Source organism: Mytilus edulis, chromosome 12, assembly GCF_963676685.1.
Source record: "Mytilus edulis chromosome 12, xbMytEdul2.2, whole genome shotgun sequence".
Lineage (NCBI taxonomy): Eukaryota > Metazoa > Mollusca > Bivalvia > Mytilida > Mytilidae > Mytilus > Mytilus edulis.
Window position 1 is genome coordinate 54,955,504 of NC_092355.1, and position 21,034 is coordinate 54,976,537.

Below are 21,034 nucleotides of genomic sequence, written 5' to 3' on the forward strand. Positions count from 1 at the left end.
TAATGTTAGCTTTTCAAATTTAAGTTAATTTCTAACAATTTGGCAACAAATCATTATTTTTTTACAGTAAAATATATTGAAAATGTCAGGATCCCTTAAGCCTCTTTTTGAACAAGGAAGTTGATCTCTGCTAATGAGAATAAACCACAACAAGAAATAATGCTGGTTATCTAGAATATATACAGGCTTAATTAAGAACTTTATAATGGTAAGTTATAGGTATTCTAGTTAACAAGAAAGCCTGAACAGTATAGGACTGACAAGATGGCAAATTTCCAAGGATTTCATCATGATTCATGTGTAAACAAGTGTCTGTGGTCAGTGTGGATGAGTTCTGCTTTTGAAATTGGATATCTTTAACTTCTCACAATTTACTCATTTATGTAGTATATAGACAGGGGTCGAATTAAAGCTTTTTTGTGTACTGGCCAGCCGGACCAGTGGACTGAAAAATCTACTGGTCCGGCTCAAAATCAACTGGTCCTGCAAAAAATGTCATTCATTTGCTAATTAAACACTAAATTTTATAAATGATAGAAGTTTTCTTTAATTTTCATGTTTTCTTTTACATATATGTTAGACAAAAACTGCTTTGCTATCCTTCATTCCCGTACTTTTTTTGGGCTGTTCTGATTGTTCAAGAGCAAGTCCAGTATAACTTAAAATTTGAAGATCCCGTTATAAAAATAAATTTCTTATCTAGGTCTTTCATTGCAAATTTTTCACATTTTACAAAATTCATTACATTGCAATCCACTATATGATTTAACCATTCACAATTTTCCCCCCAGGATTTTTGATATTCACATTTCTTTTTGTCAATTTCATAAAACTATTCCTATCTTCCTTTTGAATGTCTCTTATTTTATTTGTTTTGTCCGGGGATTTAAATCCTTTCAAAAATTTCTGTAGTTTGTGTTGTTGTGAAGGAAGCTTACCTGAGATATAAAATTAACTTGATCAATTGTTATGTATACTACATGTACTCAATTAGTATACCAAATACCGTATAATTGATTTCGCAGGTAATTTTTTTTGTAAACAAACCATGATTAATGCAGTCAGGGATTTTTATCAACAAATTTCTACTGGTCTGCCGGACCACCAGCTAACAAAATCTACTGGTCCAACGCAATTTCTACTGGTCTCGGACCAGCGCTAATTTCGACCCCTGTATAGAGCTTGAGTTTCTTTCCAGAACTTCCACTGGTGGCCATATAACCTTGTCCCTCTTAAGATGATGTGTCTTGAGTTATTTTCTCTTTAAAACATGCATCCGGCCAGAGTAGTCCTATAATATAAGACTCTGAAGGTTTATATCATTTACATTCAACGTTTTTTATTGGATATTTTTTTTACTATCAATGTTGAACCTCAAACTTTGAATGTAAATGATATGAACCTTCAGAGTCTTATATTATAGGACTACCGGCCAGAGAATCCCTTAATTATCTACATACACCTTAATGATTACTATTTGGAAATCTGTTCCGCTTTACCTGAGAATCTGTTTGGACTTTTGACATTTATTCATGTTATTTACGAGTTATACTGAATGACTGATGACCAAAGGTATCTAAAAATAGCCAAATCCACCTATAGTCAACTTTGACTGAGAGAGTTGAAACCTCAGTTTCTTTAAAAGTAAAAAATTAAAAAAGACAATTTTAGAAATGTTTGTTAAAAATCATGTCAGTACCGACATGACCGAAAAACTAACTACTGATTTGATGATACCCTTGGGGGCTAAAAGTCAATCAGCAGAGGTACATGTATATACCTAGTGCTGTTAAAAATAAAAAATAAAAAAACATGTCATAGATTTTTTGCCTCTGAACATGCATTTAACATTGTTTAACTGGTTGTTTGAGATGAAACAACTGTCCAGCATCATATTGCCATTTCATACATGTCATATTTCCATTTTAAAGAGTTTTAAACATGGTAATTAAATGAACTATTTGATTATTGCTGTAAATAATCTTCCTACATGTATATATATAAATCCTCAAAGATGTTTCATGTAACTGATCTACTATTTTTTTTTAACTTCTCTGTAACCTTTGTACTTGCATGGTTTTATGAGAATAAACTATCTATCTATCTACTAAGGCAGCAATACAGCAACACAAATAGATAATTAGAGGTAAACACGTCTCCAGCAATAGACAATATATATATGTCTAAATCACCTGGAGTCAAGAAAAATGAACAGAGATAAAAAAAAAAAAATCTACTGGTCAACTATATCAACTACAAAATATTTTTTTTTTAAATTGCAAATTTGTAATGACCATTGATGACAAAGAAAATGATGAAAATATGTTTGGTTTTTTTTTCAAAATCACATGAGAATTTATGTGCTAGCCTGAAAAATTGTGAAATGGCCATTACAGCCTCAATTTAAAAAATGTTAAATTTTGGTATTCTCAAATGTATTCACATTCTTGCTTTGGCAATTAGTCTACTTACAAATAAATCTTTTATAGAATCTGCGAAACTTTTTTCAATAACAGTAATTCAATTTTGTTTTGTTATTTTGATTTTAGATGTGGAAATTTCCGAGATGAAATCAGTAACATGGTAAAATAAAAATCAAATGATCATGACTTTTTGTTACATGTGATAACTATTAAAATGGAACCAATTCAACATAATAGACCTGGGCAGAGGACAACATTATGTATTAATGAAGCATTTGATTTTCTGGAATCTGCCGAATACGCGATACCGGAACATACCACGCCTATCATAACTCCTTGTATGAGGAGAGCTGTAAGTGAGACTGGAATAACCCCAAAAGTTCATCACAACATTTATTATAGAGAGAGTATCAATGGACACATTGTAGAAAATGATGAATTTGGTTGCCATGGTAACCTGAAATGTAATCAAGAGGATGAAAACTGTAATCTTGCTTTAGAATCGTCTGAAATCGTAGACATGGAAAATTTGTTGAACAAATCATTTGATAAAAACTCAGAAATAATTATCAATGAGCAAGAGAATGGCTCCACTGAAATAAACATTACAGATTTTAAATTAGAGGGAGATAACTCTGAAGAAAAACAATCTAAGGGAGATAATAATCCTGATCAAAATTGTAATTGCTCACAAAATAATTTGGTTGTGACAAAAAATGATGATTGTGATTCTGGTTGTGGAGACATTAGGTCATCAGTTGAAAGGTCACAAGTTGAAGGTTGTGATAGGCTATCATCAACATCAATAGATGATAATGCAGTCATGGCAACAGCATTAACAAATGGAGAAAAAAAGGCAGTGCATATCAAAAATCAAGTTGATGAAGTTGACACAAATCAAATTAATGAAAACAATGAAATTAAAGTTGATGATATGAATGAAAAAAATGCAAAAAATGTTGATGAAAATAATATTGTTGAAAAAATTGAAAATAAAGTTAATGAAATTAGCAAAAATAAAGTTGAGGAAAATGGCGTACCTGTCAAAGTGCATTCAGAAACAGAGGTTATGAGAGAAAATTTGAGTAAGGAGACTTTGGAAAATACAGTGAGAAATGACCTAGTTCTCAATAATGGTTGCAATAATAATGCTGAAGATGAGGAAGAAGTAGTCAGACTTCGTCCAAAATCTGTTACAATACCAAGTCCTAGACGAGGAACTACACAAATTGTCAGTGATGTGTTTGGATTTCTAAAGGAAATCAGTGATGATGATGATGACAAAAATGTTCGCAGAAGTAGTGGATATAAATCGTCCAACTTACCTGAAGAGATTCCTAAGCTAACGGAAAATGTCAACAAATTGTCGGGGAGTCGAGAGTCAAGTGGTGATGTTGGTAAACACAATAAAGTTATCAGTGAAAGTTCAATTGATAAGGGAAGTTCAATCAAGGAAGTAAAAAAGCCAAAAGTCAGACGTCAGAAATCTCATAAAGATATGGATGATGATCAGAACTCCGAAGATTCTTCTGATGAAGATACAGGTAAGTTACCATAGCAACCATTTAAAATATTTTCCAATTTTAATTTTATTTAGGAATTCAGATTTTCATTGATCATCTGTTGATTTTAGAAAAGAGTAAAGTTTGATTATTTTTTTTAGATAATTACACTTATAGAAAAGATGCTCTTGTGACTTGTGTACATGTACGTTTAGCTACATGTACCTGTACATTTTTTATTCCACTTAAATGACTGCATAAATAATGTGCATGGTATATATACATGTATATAGTTATCAAAGGTACCAGGATTTTAATTTAATATACTCAGACACGCATTTCGTCTACATAAGAGAGATTAAGACTCATCAGTGACGCTCAGATCAAAATAGTATGTACTTGAAATATCATGTATTTCATGAAATATTTGTTTGTTGTTTCTTTGTATGATATACACCATGTCCACACATATAATTACATGAATTACAAGTACATGTACAGTATTATTATGAAAACAAAAGTTTGGTAAAATTAATTTTTACACAAGAATTAGGTTACTTACAATACATGTATATATATCATGTATATCTATCTTATTTATAAATCTTAGTTTATTACATTGTATTAAGGAAGCAGGGATGATTCCACTATATAGTTTAGGGCCGCTTAGCGGCCCTTAAACAGGCCAGCGGCCCCAAAAAATTGTACATGAAAATTAATTCCCAATTCAGGAAAATAAAATAAAATCGATATTTTCGGAAAAGTTTGTTCACCGATTAAGGCAACTATAATTTTTCATAGTTTGTTGTCAAAATGTTTTAAAATCTGGATAAGAATGCTGTATACGATCGCATTTTATTAACAACGATTTAATTATGTCAACATGTGGCAAACAATTTTAGCAGCCGAATTCAATTGATTAATATGTTATGGGAGTATTCGATCTTGTAAAAGCAGATCACCCAGCAGGTTGATAAAAATGGGTGTCAAAGCAGACCTCGGCAGAGAGCAAATTCAAATTTTAATATAACATTGATGGATAAAGTTTAATGGGCGCTGATCTCGTAAAAGCAGATTGCCCAGCAGAGCTGGATATATAATATGATGAAAACTTGTTTTGTAAAAGAAATTATTTCCTCAAAAGACAAAAGTTTGAGCGTTTTTTGAAAATAATGTTGATGATCCATTCATGAAATACGATGTCATTATAATGGAACTATTTCAAAAGATTTGAAGATGATCCAAATAATTTTAAAGAAAACTGGTTCAATGCTTAAATATCTTATCAATTAAGTATATGAACTTTTGTAATTGCTTTTCTGAATTCGACAATTGACCAGTTCAATTTGAAATCCATTTGAATCAAGGTAAATTTATAGAGATGACCTGCTGTTGAAAAATACCCGATAAATGATTTTTTTCAGTGGTTTATGTTAGCTGAAAGATATGTTTTTGTAATATGCTTAGGTAACTATAGCTAAGTTGATAGACTAGTACATCATGTTCAATGATATTCATGTAATAACAGTAGCCCATCAAGAATTATTCAAAATGTTACAACTTACATGAACATTAGTGTACAGGTTAAACTTAATAATATACATTTTCCGTTTTTACAGGAAAATAATGTTATTTCGTCTTAGATTTTATGCTTAAAAAATTCCCAATTAGAATAAAAATTCCCAATTTGATGTTCAAGGGACCCATTTGAAAACACCTGGAATCATCCCTGGGAAGCAGTAATATATTAAGCCAGGTAAGCATGGTAAGATGTGGTATGCATGTTGACCCAACTATTTCTTTATTAAATAAAGCGGGGGATAAATTTGATGAAACTGTTTATTATGTTAATTATCAGATTTATCAATTTGCATGGATAAGTAATCACTATTTAATTTGAAACATTTCTTACTTTGTTGTGTTTACATAGTTGACAAGGAAGTGGAATTTACTTATATATAATTTAATACATGTTGAATAGATGTTAAAAAAGTTTGTTTTTGTACTGGATGAATTTTACCTATATTAGTTACCACACCCTATTATCATATTAACTATCTATCATTGCATTAAAATACAAGGGATCTCTATGTTGCCCAATTTTCCATTTAGAACAAAAAATTTTGCTAAAGTTGACAGCAGATTCTTAATAATAATATTATTGAACCTAGGACAAATGGGAAAATTCTATATTTGCAATGTACAATGATGTATATATATTTCATGAGCTTTTAAAAAAAAATCTTTTTGAAACTGATTTTTTTAACCTTCCATTTACTACAAACATGACAAATGTATGTATATATATATTTATAATGATTGTCATGATTGTGGCTTGTGCCACACATTCATACATGTACATCGTCTCTTATAAACAAATGTATAGGAATTATTAGATATATTAGATGATAATTAAAGTCATAAACAGGGTGTTACATGTGTAATAAGGCATGTCTTCATATAATAAATAGCTATTATAGGGTATTAATTATTTGGAATGTATGTACAAATTGGGTAAGATGTATTATGAAATAAACTGGTGAAATATTTCAGATTTGGATATATAATAATATGTTTTAAAACTGCTTACACGTGTTGGCCCACCTTTTATGTCGGAAAAGTTTGGTTGATTGTATAGAGATACTGAAGCCAGACTGGAATGGGCCCTCTCTTAGGCAGTCAGTGGGGTCCCACATATGAAAATTTCTATATTGCATAGATGCCAACTATTACGATTTTTCCGTAGTTTTTCCGATTTTGCGATATAAACTACGCTATTACGGTCAAAGTCGAATAGTTACGGATTCCCAATCATCGATGTTCAATTTTGTAAAACGCGGATTTTTATCATTACTTTTCCGTCCGGGTCCAGTATTTAGGAAACGCCAATCTAATGCTTCCGGTTTCTCGGGAGTTATCAACCTATTGTTGGGTAACTAATTGACTTCCGAAGAGTCAAACTTGCATTTTATTAAGTAGCTTTTTCCCTTTCTCTACTTCTCCTTGACAAAACAAAAATGTTTGAGTCGAGAACATCTGAACAATTAATGAATGGAATACATACTACAGACAACATGTTAAATGACAAATTTTAGTGTACATCACTTTGCAACCACTCGTCAGTAATTTTGATTGGTAAATGCACGTTTATAAATGATTACTGTAAACTTTTCAAAAATACGGAAAATTTGATAGTTTGTTACTGATTGTGTCAAAAGGGGGTTGGCATCTATGTTATTGACCACTGCTATTAGGTGAATGTTGAGTGACTGAGACTTAGAGGGAGGGTGGCCAAATTAAAATCTTTAATGTTATTTATATGCTTAAAAATGTTTTAAAATTACCTGATCATTTCAGGTATTTACAATGAGAGTTTCAGAAATTCCTGTTGGATCTGTGTTGACGACACACCTCACCCTGTAATGCAGGAATCCATTGATGAAGTTGACGAGGACAATCAGAATGGAGAGGACATGGTAGATGGCAGGAGATCAGGTTTGTAGACCCATAAGACTCATAGCTACAGCCTGTAGAAGGGTAGCACTGGGTTCAAAATAAATGGTCTCCAGCTGGATATACATTGTATTTCATAAACCCATCAAAAATATGAAAATTGGCTTTATACAGTGGTGAATGGGTCAGATGAATGAACCAACACAAAACTTATTGAAAAATATATATTTGTATTAACTTATGTTAATCCTTCACAATTGATTAATAATCATTCTATGATGTGCAAAAGGCATGCATGACTATTGTGTTGTACACATCATAATTTGCAAATGGTAAAAGCCTGTATGATTTTTTTTTATAATCCGGAAGAAGGTTGTATTTTTAACCATTATTAAATTAAAGCGCATTTACTAGATATAATAAATTAATTGAAAATCATAAATTAAATCAGTTAAACATAATATTTACTATTTGAAGGATGTTTTTGGAGTTCAATGCATTTTTTTCCAGCCCTGGGAAATTTCAGAAGTCCCAAATCCTCAATAAGCATTAAGCCATTATTATCTTCCCATCATTCACATATAAATCTGTTTTCCTGCAGGGTATAAAATGTCAGTAATAAATTACCTATTAAATTAGAATAGAGAATGGTTAAATTACCTACATCATTACTAAGTAATACTGGTTCTACCAGAGATATGGTGTTTTAATTGATAGATAAACAAGATAATTTGTCTAAAAGGTGTTTATGTGGTAAATTGTCAATTAAAAGTGTAAAATGACTATTTGTACAATTAATTTGTTTTTGTCATGTATGTGTTACTTTGGACAAAATGTAAGAAGCAGTAGCAATGGGTAGGTGTACTTTTCTATTTAGAATAATATCAATGCATTGAGATTTTTGTTAAGAAAAAAGAAAGATTTGGTATGACATATTGCTGACAAGAATAAGTACTGTATATGAACAACCATATACATGATATAGGACAACGATGCTGACTATTTTCTGTCATTTTCTCTTAAATCATATATACATTAAACTTTGGAATATAGACATGATAGAAAATATTTTTATTCGAGAAGACAAAACAGAAACAACAGTTAAAAAAAATTTCTCAGAGTTAGAAAGAAGTAAAATTGTAATAATTTTTTTGGCATATATACCATGTATATATACATATACATATTATACATTGTAAATGAATATCTATTGTAAAAAAATAGCAATACACATACTGTTGTCTGAATGACAATCATACCACTTCACTTTATGTTTAATCTAAATGGTTTTTCAAATTCTAAGAAACTTCTTTGCTGTGTTTCGTCTGAAGCTCAGAAACTTCCAATGTTTGCAGAACCATAATCAGGCCATAAAAAAGAAGAGGTTTGTTTGCCCAAACCTTACCTACCCAGAAAAAAGCTGCCTACTCAAATTCTTTTATTGTCCTGATTTGAAGAAGTCTTTTTTTTAATCAGATAGGCAAGAAGATTAATAAACATCTGATACGTAAATTTCTTAAAAAAAAAAAAAAAAAATGCCTACCTACCCCCTGTCTCAACCTTGGGTAGGGTTTGGGCAAACCAAAATATTTTTAATTGTGGTCTCATTAAATACTTGCAGAGATATTCATATTGTTTTTTTTCTATTCCAGATGATGTTTTTGTTGATAACATATCACCAAGAATCATGAATGGGACATCTAATGGGATTAAGCCACATCATAAGCGATCTGATTCTACGACTACCACAGCCTCAGAGAGTGAATTTAAACGGAGTTTCCAAACTAGACGTAAATGTTTTATCCAAAGAAAAAACAGTCAACAGGAATATGAACGGATGTCTTGTAGAGTATTTGGTATGTAGTTATAAGGCCATAAAAAAGAATAGGTTTGTTTGCCCAAACCCTACCTACTCAGAAAAAAGCTGCCTACTAAAATTCTTTAATTGTCCTGATTTGAAGAAGTTTTTTTTAATCAGATAGGTATGAAGACTAATAAACACCCGATACTTCAATTTCTTTTTTTGAAAAAAAAAAGAAAATGCATACCTACCTACCCACTGTCTCAACCATTGGGTAGGGTTTGGGCAAACCAAAATATTTTTAATTGTGGCCTAATTATGTTTTGTTCAGTGCAAATGTGTTTAGGAAAACCAATATCTATATATTATTTATTGTTTTGAAAATTGAAAGAATTGTAATGAATAGATAGAAAATTTGAAGAAAAAAATGTGGAAAAATTAGATGGAAAAGAAAAAATCCCAAACGTTGATGATTTTAAAGCCAAAAAAAATTGCATGTTAATAAGAAATTGATTTATTGTTGAAAGTGCCTCAATTGTACTAAGGTCAGATGAACATTATAAAATATTTGTCTACTTTATAACATTCAACACAGTAACAAATCACTATAAATTTGAATTTGAATTATGCTATAAAAAAAAAAAAATAAGCGTTTAATTTATTCATTGTTTGTTTTTATCTACAAAACTATTATTTAACCTTATGATATCTGTATTATTTCAGACAATGAAAGAATAGTAACATTGGAGAAGAAATCTCAAGAGAATGGTTTTGGATTACATATTCTAGATACACATCCTGTTATAGTCTCCGGAGTGGATCCAGGTAAGGGGAAATATAGATATAAGAACCTACTGTGGATTCATTTTTATTCGTTGGATACCAATTTTCGTGGATTTCGTGAGTACAGTGGAACCACAAAGTCAAATGTTCAACGAATATCATCTTTTCAATAGGCTTTGTATACAGAGACTGACAAAACCACGAAATCCAATATCCACGACAATGCAAGTTTTCAGCAATCCACGAAAATTGATACCCACGAAAATAAATGAATCCACAGTAGTTGTTAATTCAGTCCTGTAGCTCATGGCCTGGTAATATCATATGAGTATTTCATAATGAAGGAATGAGGTTTGAATTAGAGAAATATAGATTTCACCACTGCAAATAGTGTGTTACGATTTTCTACACTTGAGACTTGAGTTAAATTTTAATGTTTAAAGTGCAAGGCCAGCTGAGAGTTTAAAATAATTAAAATTGAAATGTTTAGAGTAAGGAAATATTGTAATACACGAGTTATAGTGGTTGAATCTGTTTCACTAATAATTTTGATCCTTCCTTTTTAAAGATTTGAAGAAAGTTGTGCTCTTATTTATGATGTCATTAGACATGGCCGCCTTTTTTCATGACACAAAATAGGAAATTCAGAAGAAATCAAGAAAATATATGTCATAATTAAATTTCGACCAATCATAAGTTGAGAACAGATTTTTTTCAAGAGTGACAAGAAATATTTTTCTTACACTGCTCAAGAAATGTGAAAATAACACAAAAATTAGAGAAACTATCACATAAAAAAGACCAATTCAAAAGATAAGAAACAACTTTGGAATTATAAAAAAATGAAATGTCTGGTGAACATGAAGACATTATATTCGAATCTTGTTTAAACATATAATTTGGTTTTCAATAATGATGAAGGGGCTAGTATTTTTGTAATATGCTGATTATAAACAGAGGCAAATGCTTTGAGATTATATTCTTAGTTTAGTTTAAACATATTTATTTATAGTGGAATGGGAAACAAGTTTTACAACTTATATTAATCCCTTTCCACTTTGCGGGTGTGAGTGCTGCCTTGTAGTGGCATTAGCCTGCTCCTTTTCGAAATCTACAAGGGTGTCTTTAACGTGCAAGAGATATGGTTCTCTCTTAACAAGGGTCAGTCATTTATCGTCCCCTTCCGACGGACTATCATCGTTTCCTCAAGACATTACTGGCAAATGGTGTCAAGGGAGAGCCGAAAATTGAGTTCCTGAAATTTTCATCCTGAACGGGAATCGAACCAGGAACCTTTGTGTTAGTAGTCCGATGCACTAACCACTACACCACGGCTCTTAGTTTATTTCCATTGTCATGTTGTATTTTCTATAGTTATTTCGAATATATTTTTAAGAAGTTGTCATTTATAGCACGTGTGCATCATTTCCAGCCTGGTGTCAAAAGTTTGAATAAAATTACCGAAATATCTTTTATCTTTAAGACTTTTTATGACCTTATCAATTCCTGTTTATTTTGGTTTGATTTTACATAAATTTATATGTTTTTTTTTTCTCAGAAAGTCCAGCATTTAGAGCAGGTGTCAAGGAAGGTCAGATTTTACTAATGGTAAATGGTGTGTCAGTTCTAGAAGCAACCCATGACAGGATTATCTCCCTTACACAACAGAGTAGGTATTATTTATTAGCCTGGCCATTTTTCTGTAACAGTCTGTGACATGATATGGCTGTACTCTAATATACACATGATGGAAAAAAAAGCAGACAGTGTATTATTTAAATCAATCAATCAGAATTGCCTGAAATTCAAAAGATTTTAAGTTAACATTGTTAATAATTTCATCAGAAATTGTGATTTAATTTTAAAACTGTAGATCACGGTAAAGTCTTGAAGAATGAATTTGCAATTGCACATATATTGTTTTCAGAAACATTTACATCCTAAGCAACCAATCAGGGTATCTGTATTAACAACTTAGCCAATCATATCTCATGTTACATTTCAGGTACTAAGACATTGCAGATAGAGGTAGCGAATGCAGATATTCACTATATCAGAGATTTACAGAAACCAGTGATATCTGGTTACTTGTATAAACAAAAAGATTCAACATTCCTTCGATCCTGGAAAAGACGATACTGTGTAATGAGGCAGGACAATTGTTTGTACTACTATAAACACCAAGGGGTAAGGAATGAAACTCTTTTTTATTTATAATAAAAAAAAAAAGCTTCAAAATGACCATTTATATTTCATTGCTAATTTTGCACCTTTAGAAAAAAAAAAAAATGAAGTCAGCAAAACAACAGATGAAGGAAAAAATATTTTGCATTAAAATTAATAATGGATATGTTAATTGTTAAAGTCATATGAAACCTCAAATCAAAAAAAAATAATGTATATGTTTTTTTATAACTCAATGGATAGTTTTCATTATAAAACTTATGTACATATACTTTTTTCTGATGAAAATTCTTTAATTTATTCATATTTAGAAGAAGTTTACTTTATTTTAATTGCAGCAATTCCCCCGACATATTTTCTGTATGTGACCTCAGTGTGACCCATCTCGTAAAAATCCGGTGATCACAATACGCATGGATGTCCTTAAAATAAACTATTATCTGAATTTACATGTTAAACACATGCTCAATTTCTGTGCTTTTTTGTTGATTTTTTGTCGATTGTTGACAAACAGGGGACATCGTTAAACTTCGGCTTCAAAACACGAACTTTAATTACCTGCCATATTTTCACAACAACTCTGACCGATAAAAAAAAAAAATGACCGTTATACCAAATTTACGCAAAAAAAATTATAAATTCGTTCACAGAAGACTAAGTTGCATTGGTTCAAGAATTGGAAGAACTTTATTTTTCACCGGTCACTCGTTTCTTATGACTTTAATTTACAGTAAGCCCATGAGTTTTGTATGTCAGCAGACATCATTTTTGTGATATCAGTCTTAAAATAAGTTTGATAAAATAGGGACATCTATAACTTACTTTTGTTTCAAAAACATATTTCTTTTAAATCAAAAAAATATAGGGTTAAAATTCAACACACAGAATACATAACTGATGAAACTCATGCACAATTTTAATGTGCGTATTGTTATGCGTTTACTTTTCTACATTGGTTAGAGGTATAGGGGGAGGGTTGAGATCTCACAAACATGTTTAACCCCGCCGCATTTTTGCGCCTGTCCCAAGTCAGGAGCCTATGGCCTTTGTTAGTCTTGTATTATTTTAATTTTAGTTTCTTGTGTACAATTTGGAAATTAGTATGGCGTTCATTATCACTGAACTAGTATATATTTGTTTAGGGGCCAGCTGAAGGACGCCTCCGGGTGCGGGAATTTCTCCCTACATTGAAGACCTGTTGGTGACCTTCTGCTGTTGTTTTTTTATTTGGTCGGGTTGTTGTCTCTTTGACACATTCCCCATTTCCATTCTCAATTTTACAATGTTTTAGGCATAATTTCTTCATGTTAAACATTCAATCAACACATTACCACACAATTATTTCTCTTTATCAGATATTTACTTGAGGATTTTATTAAATAGTTTATTTGTTTTTTAAACTTAGAAGAATCATACCCTTTTGGCGGGAAAAACAATGTCAAATTTCACAGCGTCTCAACACAGAGACAATGGTCACCTTTAGCTTTGAATTCATTAATAATTACAGGATATATATATTTTTTTGCAGGATGCAGACCCTCTTGGTGCTATACCAATGTTGAACTACACAGTTTCTCGTCATCAAGACAGCAGTAAAGAGTTCTGTTTTAAAGCTGAGAAATATGGAGCAAAGACATATTATTTCAGTGTAGAGAACAGAGAAGATATGGCCAGGTCAGTCAGTCAAAATAATTTGCAGCTTATCTAGGAAAATCCCAAGTAGGAACTGAAAATGAAAATAACACTGGAATAATTATGTCCCTTAATTTTTTCTTAAAAGATAATCTCTGTAATTTCATAGTAGCTGAGATCTGGTATCTTTTTTTTCTCCTCCATCAGATCCACTTGTGTAGCCTTTGTGGTAAAGGGGAAATAACTATGATTTAGATTTTTTTTTATTAATGTTAAAGATTGCCATGCTTTAACAAGTCTGATTGATTGTTATTATTTCTTTTTTGACTGCAGACATGTATTGTGACAAGAATTACTTATGAAATTGAACATAGTTTTATCTAAAATCAAGTGATAATTAATGCATGTATCACTGAGTTATGCTTTGCACTTATGTAAGCTTAACATTTATCTGAGACATAAAACAAATATATCCAATGTTGTACATTCTTACTTACACATAGTCAAAATCATTAGTCAGAATGTTGCAAAAACATGGAATTTTCATTAAATTTTTACTTGTTTTTACATAAAAAGTAAAATCACAAAAATACTGAACTCAGAGGAAAATCAATTCGGAAAGTCCATAATCACATGGCAAAATCAAATAACAAAATGCATCAAAAACGAATGGACAAGAACTGTCATATTCCTGACTTGGTACAGGCATTTTCAAATGTAGAAAATGGTGGATTGAACCTGAGTCTTTGCCTTTCATTTGAAATTATTACCAACAGTTATCTCCCATACACCACAGACTGAACTATTTTATCATGCTCAGTACAAAATATTCACTAAAAAAAGATTTCTGTGAAGTTGACCAATGCTAAAAAAACTTTCCAAATAATGGAATTATAGTAGGGCATAAAATTTACTATAAGCTGCAAAATTCCAGAAATTTGTCAGAATATTTGACCTTGATTATTTTAGTCTATTTTGATGGGATATTGTCAAATGTACACCCATCAATATCATCTGAATAAGTTATCACTGTCATATTAAAGATGTACTTAGGTGAGGTTTTGGAATTTGTGTCAAATGTTCAGACTCCTTGGTGTTTTTCCATACAATACAATGTAAAATATTTTGCCCCATAACACCCATTTTTTTTTCATACAAGACTTAATAGCTCATGAAAGGTCATTTACCAAAATTTTAGAAGATTCTTAATTTTCTTTCTTTTGTTTTGAGACCTAATAATACCAATGCAAATATAAGGTAAAAGTCTGAGTCAGCCTTTTCCCGCCCTATTTTAAATCTCAAATATCTCGAAAAGGAGGTCCATGACTTATCAATATTTTTAGCTTATTTTTATCCTTAATTGATGCTCTACCGGCTTATAGTATCAATTTTAACTTCTTAATTTATTAATTTTCACCTAACCTCACCTAAGTACATCCTTAAGAGAAGACCAGCTTGACAACTGTCTGAATAGCAATTACTTAAGATTATAGAGAACATTTCAAATTAGTCCATTATGTTCAGTTATTCAATAATGCTAATTTTTACCTTAAAAGAGCTGAAGGGATATTTACAACAAACAATGAAGGAGGTATAAATTCTTTCAATCTATTTTAGTTATGGTGTTGAGGTTTACCTCAATAAATCTCCTAAATGCCATTTGATTGTTGTCTATATGTTTCTGTTTTATTTTCTAGATGGGTTGGAGCAATGAATGAAGCATCAATGGCATCTAAGAAAAGGGTAGGGATGAGTTACTTTTTTTTACAAAATTACAAAATATTCTTTGCAGTTATTTCATCACTGCAAAGATAAAATTCTTTGATATAAATGAATAAAAGTACATTGTAGGTGTGAAGAATACAATGGATTTATTATTATTTGTTGGATACCAAACTTTTGATTATATAGATAAATAGTGAATATATTTAACACAGAGATTTCAAAAACCTGCAACCAACAACATCTAAGAACAATAACATACTTGTACATGTAGTAAAATCACATCAATATCAGATTATTCATGAATACTGGCTTTTTAAGTCTTGTTTGACTCAGCTTTACGAATCAAACTGAAATACAGTTTTATTGTCCTAATTGAACAGTGATATTGTTGTCTTTTTTCAAAACTACCTCTACCGTTTTTTTTTTGGGGAAAAATGCATATTTTTTATTGAAATTGCGAAACTTGTATATGTTATACTTAACACATCTCCGATTTTTTGCTGACCTTTGCTGTCTTTTTTGCACTGTGTTTTCATGTATATTTTAATTGTCAGACATTTTCAACCTGAAAGGTACTGTTGGGAGAGGGGAAAGAAACATAAACAATGAGGGTACCTAATTCTTTGAATACCACATGTGTTACAAACACCATGATGATTCTGATCAGAAAACTGGATCTCAAAAGTGCTTTCTAATATCAAAATAATAACATGAATACGATATTTACAAACATTACTACCAATGCCATCACTGTTTTGGGAAAATGTAAAACTTTTTGGGAGGAATTTTAAGCCATTTTTGTAGTAATTGGGCTTTTCTCTAGGGGAAAAAGCCGAATTTCGGCTGTAATTAAAGGCAAACAATATCACTGTTGAAGTTACAAAATATTTATGCATTCAATATAGTGGCTTTTATAATTCTAAAAATTTTTATTTCAGAAAGAGTCTTGGATGGATGTCACAAGCCATAATGTTGGGTTACCTGCCCTTGAAGTGAGAAAACCTGAGTGTTCAGGATCTTTAATGAAGTGTGCTAGAGCTACCAAGACTTGGCAGAAAAGATATTGTGTCTTAAAAGATGCTTGTATATATTATTATAAAAATATGTATTCACCAAGGGCTCAAGGTAAGAAGATGTATTAATTATTGCATCCCTTCACCTTTCCCACCCTGCTCAGTTGCTCTATAATTATGCCCCAACCATGATAGTAGAGGGGCATTATGTTTTCTGGTCTCTGCGTCCGTCTGTCCATCGGCCCTCTGTCTGTCCCGCTGATAAGTATAAAACCACTAATTCATAGCCCCATTTCTTTCTATGTTAAATTCTGCAATTTCAATCATTTATTGCTACATTGTCTTAAGTTCGAATAAAGAGGCAGTTATTTTATGTCAAAACTGTACCTTATCCTGACTTGTGCTGAAAGAATCAACATACCTTTTATTACATATTAGAGCGTACTGGTTCCCCGAAGTTTGATACATGTGTAGTACCAAAATCTGATCTGAACAACAGGCCAAATGTGCCCTTCTATTAAAATTTCACATACTTCTTTATTATTCAAGTAAAACTTTCAACAGGGGTTCTGCAGTGATCCCAAGTCTAAGCCAGTGATTACCAAACACTTGACGTGGGGATATAATATTAACTCACAGCTCAACTTGTTTTTTTTTTTATTGTGGAGCCTGGGATAAAAGTCATGTGAGAGATCTAGGGTCATAGCAATTCTACATTCCATTTCAGGGCATTGTTGTCTGCTATGTAAGTTTTGTGCAAATCAAAAGTTCAGTCTCAAAAATACATGCAAACAATTATGTAATCAGATATAATAATAAAGAAAAATTTGTGAATTGTATAAAAATTAAATATGTTAATTTGTAGGTTGGTGTTGATTATTAATGTTTTAATATTTTTAGGAATGGCTCATCTCCATGGATACACATTACATGATTCATCAAAGAAGTTTTCCTTCACATTAAAACCACCAGAACCTCAAATGAAACCGTTTACTTTTGCTGCTGACAATGAAACTGACAAAAACAGGTAAATATCAATTAAAGTAGATACTAAATGTATACCAGTCATAGTCTTTTCACAAAAAAACTTACGACAAGAATTTATCTGAAGTTATACTGAAATGTTCATGTCTTGCAAGGATTTTTCTGAAGATTTTTTTTGTGAAATGAGTTGCTGGTCAAACATGACATTTAATAACACAACAAGATATAAGATTTTAGCATGAATGTTGTCATAGTTCCAAGCAAAACATTTGGCTACAGATTTTGAACTAAAAATAGTGAAGAAGTTCAAAGGTTGATTAACAATTTGTATATAAAGAAAACCAAGAAAACAGATGGGTTAACAACTCATACTTTCGCCAAAAAATCTTTAAATCACAGTTTCTTTAAAGATCTTTTAATGACTGTTTTTATTGGATTCAGAGAATTTTTGCTTATTTACAAATTTGTAATACAAATGTGTTTGTTTTCTTGTAGATGGGTCGAAGCGCTGTCCAAATCAATACAGAGATGGATCAAGGTTGATTAAGAAGTGTAATTCTTGTTTGTTGATTGACATCTTGTTGAGCTGGATCCCTGTACCACAAATCTGTGTGTGTTTTCATGTTAACTGGTTCCTTTTGACTGGGATTGATTAGAAAGTCTAATACTTTTACAATGATAACTTGTTAAACTGAATCCCTGTTCCATAAATCTTTATTTGCATTCCTGCTAACTGGTTCCTTTTGACTGGGATTGATTAGAAAGTCTAACACTTTTACAATGATAAATTGTTAAACTGAATCCCTGTTTCATAAATCTTTATTTGCATTCCTGTTAACTGGTTCCTTTTGACTGGGATTGATTAGAAAGTCTAACACTTGTACAATGATAACTTGTTAAACTGAATCCCTGTTCCATAAATCTTTATTTGCATTCCTGCTAACTGGTTCCTATTGACCAGATTTCTTTTATGTAAGAGCATGAAGCAATAATGAATCCAAAGGATCAAAGCGTTACTTTATTTTTTGAAAGAACTTGAATAACTGAAGAAAACTGATGTCAAAGGATTATGGATGATTTTTTTCAAAATCTAGAATTTTTTTCTCAAATTGAAACAATATAAACAACAAGTTTTCAAGGCCATTGATTAAAGAATATGAAATCTTTCTTACAATTTTATCGTCAAGCTCATGTATACCATTCCTACTTTTTTTATCAATATATATTTTGTTTTGTATTCATAGTTTATTTTATTGTTTATGATATATATATATATAACAATTAACATTCCTCTTTTTTCTCCCATGACAGAACATTTCATTTATGTTTCTTAAAAAATTGTTATTTTTTTAGTTGATTAGATTTTGTAACTTTTTTTGTTAATGATATACTATGTATATAATTTATGGTGTATATACTTTGTTCTGTGCAAATATTTGTTTTGAAATAAAATGGTTTTTTTTACCTTATTCAAGAAGGGAGATTTATTTAAAAGAAAATGGGATTTATGTAGCAGCATTTAACATTTTTTTTTTTACATAGAACAATGTATAATCCATTTATGTTTTACTTGTTATACTAATTATGTTTCATAGTATATTCATACATATAATCTATGTTTATATTCATAAAGTGTAATCTTAAATTACAAATTCTTGGATCTGAAATGAATGGAAGAATTATACAAAGTAGGTTGGAAAATCAAACATTTAAATTTTAAGTTATGATTAACTGAAAATTTGCAGTCAATTTTTTTTTTGTACATTAAGTTGTCTATCTTTTTTTTATCGTTTGGTTTTATCATAGCCCTATCTTCCTCATATTATTTTTTTTATTATCACATATACAATATTATTGCATAGCAATATAATATTTCCCACAGAAAGTAACCAAAAGTTAGCGTGCAATAAATTATAATATTGCACTAGTGCAATAAATCTTCAAAATTCATGAAGTCATCAATGACAAAATCTTAGTTTAAACCAATTTTTGTTTCAAATATTATATTGCTATACAATAAAACGATTATTGCATGAATATTGGGGAATATTGTCCCTCGTAGAACATATATTGCACTCGCAAGCTCATGCAATATAAAATTCTACTCGGGACAATATTCCCCAATATTCAAGCAATAACCCTATAATATTCAAATTATGACAAAATGTGTAAAATTACTTATTTTGAACATAAATACTATATTTGAATTAAGAAATCTTAAATTTTATCAACACATTGCTATAAAATAAATGATTTTATTTAAAGGTTGTGAACCATTAATCTATGAGAAAATTGTTTTTGCAATTATTTTATTAGATTTTTATATCTTATTTTCAGTACAGGTACTATTATTTTGTTGATTTTTTTGTTAATTATATACATATTTTATAAATATAAATTGTAAATTGTTATGAATGATTATATTTCTTTTTTTTTTGTATTTGATTTTCTGGTTTTACAGGCCTATAGAAAATTTATACTTTTGAACATTTTCATTTGTGGTTATAACTTGTTGCCAGAAAATCCTCAAAAAATGATATTCCACAAATAATAATGATTCAACAGAAATTTAATTCCTTTCTAGTTTTATGGTTCTTAGTGCAATATAAAATGTCCAAACTTGAGGAGTAACCTTAGGATAAATTACCTGTATGTTTTTGTCAATGATTCTTATATGTATTCTAAGTTTTTCACTCAAATAAATGACAAAACTGGCCAATGAAAATGATTTCTAATTCATAGAGTTGCCTCCCTTATATCAGAATATCTGCCTGAAACAAGCAATCTTTAAAACAATTTGTGTAATTTTTAGTTTGTTGAATTTTTTTACAACTGATATATTTAAATAACCTTTTGTGGTTTTATTTTTTTATATTTTTTATTGTTGACATGCCCTTATGATGTCAACTCTTTGATGACTTTGCCTGATGATGTCACACAAACAGGAAAGATTTTTTGCAATTCATCAGAAGAAAGATATCAGGAAAGCATTCCGCCACAACATTTTGTGCAAAATATGATTACTCTTTACAGTTTAATTTGAATACCAAATCCCGTAACAGAAACAAAGGTCTAATCGAGACATAAAAATAAAGGTTCTGCCACCACTCTTTCCAAATAGGTGCATGATTTTGAACAACATTTTTATTGTAACAGTATATTACCTGTATATATCGAATAAATATTATATTTTTTACTTTACATGCATTTCAGTTAGTAAATGTTTTATGCAACAATCAATTATTAGCCTTATGTTTAATTTATGTAATTTCAACCAAGGGGAGACAATTCATAAGCATGAAACATCAAACTTAGTTAAAGGGAGATTATTTGCTAGTTATGCTCACTGATCTTGTCATCGATGAAGGAAACAAAGTATTGTTGTTGCTCATTGACCAGTGCATTTATTGATGTATTATTTTGCCTTGTAGGTTTTTTGTTAATTCAAAATGTCCGTATGAAATTCTTTGCTTGCATTGAATAGATGGTCACATGAAAAATTAATTATAGCATTTAATATTAGTAGTTATTGAA

The 21,034-nt window shown here is 30.5% G+C and overlaps 1 protein-coding gene across 1 annotated transcript; it reads left to right on the forward strand.

Moving 5' to 3' along the window:
* Positions 1-87: 87 nt before the first annotated feature.
* LOC139498838 (uncharacterized) lies at positions 88-18,501 on the forward strand. The gene is made up of 12 exons (XM_071287411.1): positions 88-208; positions 2,550-3,967; positions 7,283-7,420; positions 9,031-9,234; positions 9,903-10,004; positions 11,521-11,631; positions 11,968-12,149; positions 13,675-13,820; positions 15,476-15,521; positions 16,442-16,628; positions 17,417-17,543; positions 17,996-18,501. Exons 2-12 carry the CDS (start codon positions 2,638-2,640, stop codon positions 18,045-18,047), a joined length of 2,625 nt encoding a protein of 874 aa, XP_071143512.1. The 5' UTR covers positions 88-208; positions 2,550-2,637; the 3' UTR covers positions 18,048-18,501.
* Positions 18,502-21,034: the final 2,533 nt, after the last annotated feature.